The 7219-nt window shown below is 39.5% G+C and overlaps 1 protein-coding gene across 1 annotated transcript; it reads left to right on the forward strand.

Moving 5' to 3' along the window:
* Window positions 1-6041: 6041 nt before the first annotated feature.
* Window positions 6042-7219, forward strand: LOC138617944 (trypsin-3-like). The gene is made up of 5 exons (XM_069693336.1): window positions 6042-6081; window positions 6162-6315; window positions 6477-6739; window positions 6823-6959; window positions 7070-7219. The coding sequence occupies exons 1-5, from the start codon at window positions 6042-6044 to the stop codon at window positions 7217-7219; spliced, it is 744 nt and encodes a 247-aa protein (XP_069549437.1).

The following is a 7219-nucleotide window of genomic DNA, read 5'->3' on the forward strand; positions in this document are numbered from 1 at the left end:
GTTGAAAGAAGCATTCAAATGCTAAGTAAAAGTAAGTAAAATAGGTTTTAGCAACAACATGAAGCCTAGTTAAAGTATCAAAGTAAAAGTACTGGTTTCGTGTTTCTGATATCGTGTTATATCTGACATCATTAGATTATTAATACTGCAGCATCAGTATGTAAACAGCATGTCACTGTGGGTGGAGCTAGTTTTATTTAATTTTTCTATTTATTTGACCTTTATTTTTACCAGGAAGTCCCATTGAGATAAAAAAAAAAAAAAAATCTCTTTTACAAGGTGGGACCTGGCCAAGCTGGCAACAGTATTAATTCAAAACTCAGTTTTAACTACTTTATATCCAGTTTTATATCCAGGGACAGCAGATAAATATGAGGGATCATCAGATGATTACTGGGAGAATAAAGAAGAAAAAACTAAGTTCAGCACTTTTCAGTTTTGGACATTTTTCTTTAGATAGATCTTAGATAGAGATATTGGATCAACATTTACTGAAAGAAAACAAGATCAGAAGTGTAGAGTGAGCAATCAATATTTTGATGAAGCTGTTAAAAACTATTTGACATGTGAAATGTGACCCTGACTTCTCAGAGCTTTTTGTCAGATATCAGAATGTATCATCCTGTATGTATCATCAATGTATCATGTATCCTAAAATATGTTTTATCTTTATCTTCAAAGCAACTACAGCCATCAGATAAATAAGTACAAAGTACAACATTTCCGTCTAAAAATGAAGTCGAGTGGAAGTGTAAAGTCTCATCAAATGGAAATACTAAGTAAAGTACAAGTACCTCAAAATTGCACTTCAGTAAAGTACTTGAGTTACTTTTCACCATTGCTTATCTGGAGTGTGTTGCAAAAATCCTGCTGAGACATGTTTTCTTCAAATACGCGATGGAGGCATTGTGCTTTGGGAAACTCCAAAAGTGAAAACACAGAGTAACCAAACAACTAAATGCATAAATTGTTGGTTGCTGAGATGACTACCTGAGAAGGAGTAGAGCTGCGACTTCTCATACGCCCACCAATGCTCCTGCTGCAAGATGTGTTTTTCTCTACGTGGGTTGAGCTCATGTTTGCTTGAGGTTAGGTGTAATTGCTTTGTGCTGACTGTGTTGACTCGACATCTGGGCCTGTAGGTAAAATGTCCCTTCTGTTCACCCGGGCACTACATGGAACAAGTCGCAGCAGCATTTGTCACCAACTTACCCAGGAGTTTTTATAAAGTAGAAGGCTCCTCTTTCTTTGTCGCTACTTGAAGCTATACTCTCTGTCTGTAGATTTAAACCTGCAAACAAAACAGATTAGGAGTTAGTTTGTATAAATTGATGTAAATTCTCTTAAAATGAATAGACACATTTTCACAGACTTCTTTTGCAAGGTCCCGCATGTCAGCATCCTATATTCCCCAGTAATCAGATTTCCTTTGACATATGAAAACAACTGAAGGGCAATTTTTTTACTGCCACTCCTTGTGAATCATCCTGGAAAACCACTGCTGACATCTATTTATTCCATAATATTGTTACATAAATTTTGCATGAGCGCCAAAGTTAAAAAGTAAAGCAGTGGGATAGGATGGCATGGTTTTTGGCCACAGTTTTCCTGAAACACCTCACAGTTGCAGTGTATGCCAAAAGGTGCATAAGTTTAGGAATTTAAAGAATGAAACCAATAAACAACTGATTGCAAGCCTACAACACAGAGGAATTCATATAAATACCCTGGAGCCAATCTAAGTTATAATTTCCTTGCAATTTCATCTTTTACATCTGCCTGGTCACATTACTATTTTCTGTACTTTGCATCTTAAACAGTCATGTACTGAGAATTCCTCAAACTTCCTAATACACCAACTCAATTTGGTCTAGTGTGCAGACTACAAACATATTTCAAATATGCATGACATCTAATTAATCAAGTATAAGGAAGAACAAGGAGAGACAAAAATACTGTAAAAGGAATTAGTAGCAAGATGCATATGGAGGAGTGTTGGCAGGAGAGACTGAAAAGGTCCCCAGAGTAAAGCCCTACCTTTCAGTGGGGAAGAAATGTTTAATCTGAGCTTGACTTCATGCTCATATTTCCTCCCACATGGTTCTTCTTACTCTTGGTTTTGCTGCTCTACTACCCACACATTTGTACATCTGGAGTATGAATGAATTAGATTCCCAGGAAATATCAGTGAAAAATTGCCAAACGTAAATGTGAACATGATGTTTCCTTGATTGCAGTAATTAATCAGTGTTTCTTCACCTTTCTGAGTGGTGAAACACAGAATTGGATACATCAATATATGTTGTGCAGAAGTTGCTCCAAATCCTTCACAAAGGTTAAAAACTTTCCCAACATTTAGTTAAATATATGCCAATTAAAAATACTTAGTTGCCACATAGAGCTGTAGGTTAAAAGTTAAAGGCTTTTGACAATATCTATTGAAGGCACCAAACCGGCCAACATTTTGTGAAGTCTTAATATAAAAAGACTAGTCAAGGCTGTATTTTTACTGTTAAAAATAAATATTTGAAACCCTTGAAGTGGAAGTAAAATCAATTTCTGAGGTCATAATACTATCGAACATTCAGACAAAGACGCTTCTTTGTGGCTTCTTTTGGTGTCTTTGATGATGAAACTCGTTCACACAGTAAAGAACAATGAATTCACACAGTTTAAGCTGCAAGAACCTGCTGAACCCCAAAACTGGGTCCCCTGCTAATGTATACACACACCACACAGGAACTTGGTCCTGCCAGCAATCCAGATGTGAGGGGGAGGAAAAAACAGGAATGAGAGAGGGGGAGGAAGGGCAAGAAAGAGAGAGGGAGAAACACTATATGTCATATGTGTCTGCTTACTTGCTCTCTGTCCCTGCATGTGTCCAGAGCAACACCTTTAGTTGAGTGTGTAGGAGGAATCATGTCTCTGTTATCTTTCCCCAATTTTGTTTCCCTACATCAATATTCAGCATTTGAAAAATGTCCCCCACTGAGAGATATTTAACACCGGGACCAAAAACAATTCATTCAAACTGCAGGAAACTGTTTAAAATTAGCTGACCCAGTTAACTTCGTCATCACTCCTTAACTGCGCTGTTCAGCTCCATTTGTAACACTAAATCACATCCCTGCTTCAGCTAAAGTCTAGACACTACGACTATTTTGTTTAATTTGGTCGCAACCCTCTTGAGCAATATACTTTTCATTTCTCTGCTATAATGTGTGCTTTTGAGTTTTTGCTGTGCAGTCTTAGTCTAGAACTTAGAGTCAGAGTGTTTTGCTGGAGTCTGCAGGGGATATTAATAGCTATCTCAAGGCTATAGTTTGAGGGAAGCCATCAGAGCCCAGGGCTTGCCAGAGTTCTTGATTTACCAACCAAACATGCAATTATGTGTGTGCCACACAAATACCAATTTGGGTGTGTAAAACAACCGTTGGAGGTTTAAGGGGAATTTAGTTTTAGCAGTGTGATATACAATGTTGAAGTTTGGGGGTTTATTATTGAATGGAGCAGATTGGAGCAACCTGAAAGTCACAAATAAAATGTATGTCTTTGTGTGAGCGTATCTTTGTGTGTGGGACTGTGAAGCACTAATGACATACTGCAGCTCTCAGCGTCACTGTAATCCACCCAGTATTTTTCATCTCTGTTGAGTGCAAAATGACCTTGCAGCATCTCTATACTCTAAAAAAAAAAGTCCCCTTTCGACGGGGAGCAGAGTGGCAATCTAACAGTTGTGTTGAAACTTCTACACTCCAGTCACACAATACTGGGACTCTGCTGCGTCTCGAAACCTCAGAGGTTTGTTGATCTTGTTGCGGTGTTGACTGGAAATCAAACCCTTGTCTCACGGGTGCGGAAAGGTCAGGAATTTTGTTTTTCAAGTCACAGCCGGTGCCAACGGCTTTTGCTCATATGGCTTGGTAATGCTTTTTTTTTTTTTTTTCCATGAATACACCACACACAGGGAAAAAAGCTGAACCTCAATAACCGAAACCACTTCCTTACATTCGTCCCTACTTTCAACCACAACGCCTGGTCCCCCCTCCCAGCAGACCTGGGGGATATGAATAATCAGCCTGGGCTCCATCTGACAGAAAACAAGCCTGGCAATGTTTCATACAGATCTTTGACACAGTGCTCCCTCTGTCTGTCCGAGAGTATTTTGAGGTACAGTGGAATGGGGATTAGGGGAACCGGAAGTGGTTAAACAGGGAGCGCCAGATGGTGAAATAAATAGAAGCTTTCATCCTTTCCATACATTGTAAACCAGAAGCAAATGCTGAAAAAATGCTGTGGTGCTGGAAAAAAAATGGAAGGTCAGTGGAAGTTTTAGTTTGCAGACCCAGCTGTGAAGTTTTTTCTTGTTTATCTTCCTTAATTGCTTTATTCATGCAGCTGATCACATCCTGGATGCTGTTTTGCAGATGTGAAACTAAAAAGGCATCTGGGTGTCATATGTGACAAAGAGAGTTCTGCCTTTGAGTAGATAACTCAATAACTCTATGCATTTGTTGCATATTTCAAGTGACTTTGGATATTTAGCTTTCTCGAACAAATGCCACTGAAGGCTGCTGTAATGCCCTGCAGCCTCATGTCTTTTTTTGAGAATGTAATTCAAATGTATCAGCAGGTCTACTGAAATCTAAAACAAGGAAACAAACGCAAGCTCACATGAACACGTGAAGTCTGAGATGTTTATATCTTCAGAGTCTCTCGGCAGAATTAACCAAGTTCTCATTTGCAATAAAAAAAAAAAGAAAAAAGAATGATATGCAGGTTGTGAAAAGGAGTGAAGTAGACGATGTGGGTGCCTCATAGTACTGTGGTGGGGGATAACTTGTCTGTGCTGGACGGGAATGTGTTATATTTTAACCTTAAGTGCATAATCACAGGGTTTGACTAAATGTGCCCTCACATTTAAATGTTTTCCTGTCTGGTGCTGATAAACACCTATGCTCATACATATGAGTAACGGAACCTTGTGCCTCCAAGTACGTCTCCCTTCTGAAACAGTGACTCAGCAAGAATTTAGGAATGCTGAAACAGTGAGACTGCACAGTTTCTTTTAATATATTATATGTAACAAAGAGAGGAAGGAAAATACATTGGTTTCCTAAAAGACAGGTAAATGTATTCACTTAACTCATTTAATTTGTGCATACGGCTCCAAAGTTTGTAGATAGTGATGGGTATGTAAAAAAAAAAAAAAAATTGGCATTACATAAAAGGAACAAAGGAAGTACATTTTCAGTTTCAGGTGAAGTTTCACTGATAACTTTCAAGAAACTGAGAGTATTGAAACTGTATCACATTTTCTAATCACATTAGATTGATATGTTGGGACGATTACTTATGCAAATTACACTAACATATCATGTATTGCAACACTCCATCGAGTATTTTCCAGGCAGCAGCTCACTGATAAGGCCACATCCTATCTTATATGTGAGCAGAAAATTAAAACGGTAAAATCATGTCATTGTTTTTAATGCTTCATGAAACTTTTGGCTCTCTGAATGTGATGAAAAATGGCTCTTAAACCACATAAGTTACACCCACATACCAAATCAATGCCCTCGAGCATGACTGTCACTTTGTGGTTGATCTGAAGGCAGTTCATGACGTGTCCAGTTGGTGATTGTATGATACACCTGCTTTACAAAAAACAACAACATTGTCATGGTGACATTTTTGGAGAGAAAATGTACTGAAGTCGATGTGAGCAGAAAAATGTAGCACAAATCATAAAATAAACTCAAATGTGCTGACTGAAAGAACATAGACAGAAGGACAATTTCAAATGTCAGGGTTTGAAATTTAAATGGTTTCCTAATCCTAATCCTTTCCCCAGATATGTTTGAATTCAAATGTTGTCCTGTTTTATGCAGTTTACATTAAGTCCAGTATCACTAGGGGAAATGTAACATGTGTGTGTACCTGTGACGACGAAAGACCTTGAGAAAAGGGAGATAAGAGGACTAAAATACCTGAAACAGAGAGTGAGGGAACTTAAAATGCCGGCGAGACAGACAGAGGGCATGAAGCTTTTCCTTCTCTTCACTCTCTTCGGAGGGGCAGGTACAGTACAGCAACTAAATGATAAAAGATGCCTGCGATAACATCAGTTTACTTACTTATTCTTACTTTTCAACCCACAGTTGCCCTGGAAGATGACGATAAGATTGTTGGCGGGTTTGAGTGCCGGAAATATTCCGTGCCCTACCAGGTGTCCCTCTTCTCTGGGTACAACATCTGTGGTGGGACTCTGCTGTCTGAAGAGTGGGTGCTCTGTGCTGCACACTGCAAATCAAAGTAAGGAAAATGATCACTTGCGATCTTTTTTTTCTTTTTACAGCAGGTCAACTTAAGCAACTGGTTGACACTGGTGGATTCATACTGTGCTTGAAACATTAGAATACATTTTTTTTCATGATTTAATGAATAAGCAAATGAACTGAATTTCATTCTTTCAGGTCAAATGTAGAAGTTCGACTGGGAGAGCATGACATCTGGGAACCCGAGGGCACTGAACAGCACATAATGTCTGCCAAGTTCATTCGCCACCCTGACTACAACCCCCGCACGCAGGACAGTGATATCATGCTGATCAAACTCAGCAAACCTGCCACTCTGAACAACTACGTGCACCCTGCAGTGCTCCCTTCAAAGTGTGCCACTGATGGGACGATGTGCCACGTCTCTGGATGGGGGAGTCTTCGTCCTAGCAATGAGGGCTGTGAGTTATGTCATACAGACTGTCTGTGTGTGAATGATCAGTCAAGTAGGGTATATTTAAACCTGCTTTTTGTGTCTTTACAGCGAGGTACCCACACAAGTTGCAGTGTGTGGATGTCCCTCTCCTAAGTGATGACACCTGCTTTAATGCATATCCTTTCCAAATCACTGAAAACATGATCTGTGCCGGATATCTGGAGGGAGGGAAGGACTCCTGTCAGGTAATATGCAGAAATTGTGGCTGCTGAAACACAAAACTGAAAATGTTTCTGCCTCATTAAAAAGCATGCATGGTGTTGAAATAAATAACCTAATCTCTTATAAACCTCAGGGGGACTCCGGAGGTCCCATGACATGTGATGGAGAGCTCCAGGGAGTTGTGTCTTGGGGGCACGGCTGTGCTCTGAGAAAGAAGCCTGGGGTGTACACAAAAGTGTGCAATTACCTTTCCTGGATAAAGAACACAATGGCGTCTGGCTGA

The sequence above is a fragment of the Brachyistius frenatus genome, unplaced genomic scaffold (genome assembly GCF_029030835.1).
Source record: "Brachyistius frenatus isolate BFR_SWC_R1_liver_20210118 unplaced genomic scaffold, ASM2903083v1 Contig_14, whole genome shotgun sequence".
NCBI lineage: Eukaryota > Metazoa > Chordata > Actinopteri > Embiotocidae > Brachyistius > Brachyistius frenatus.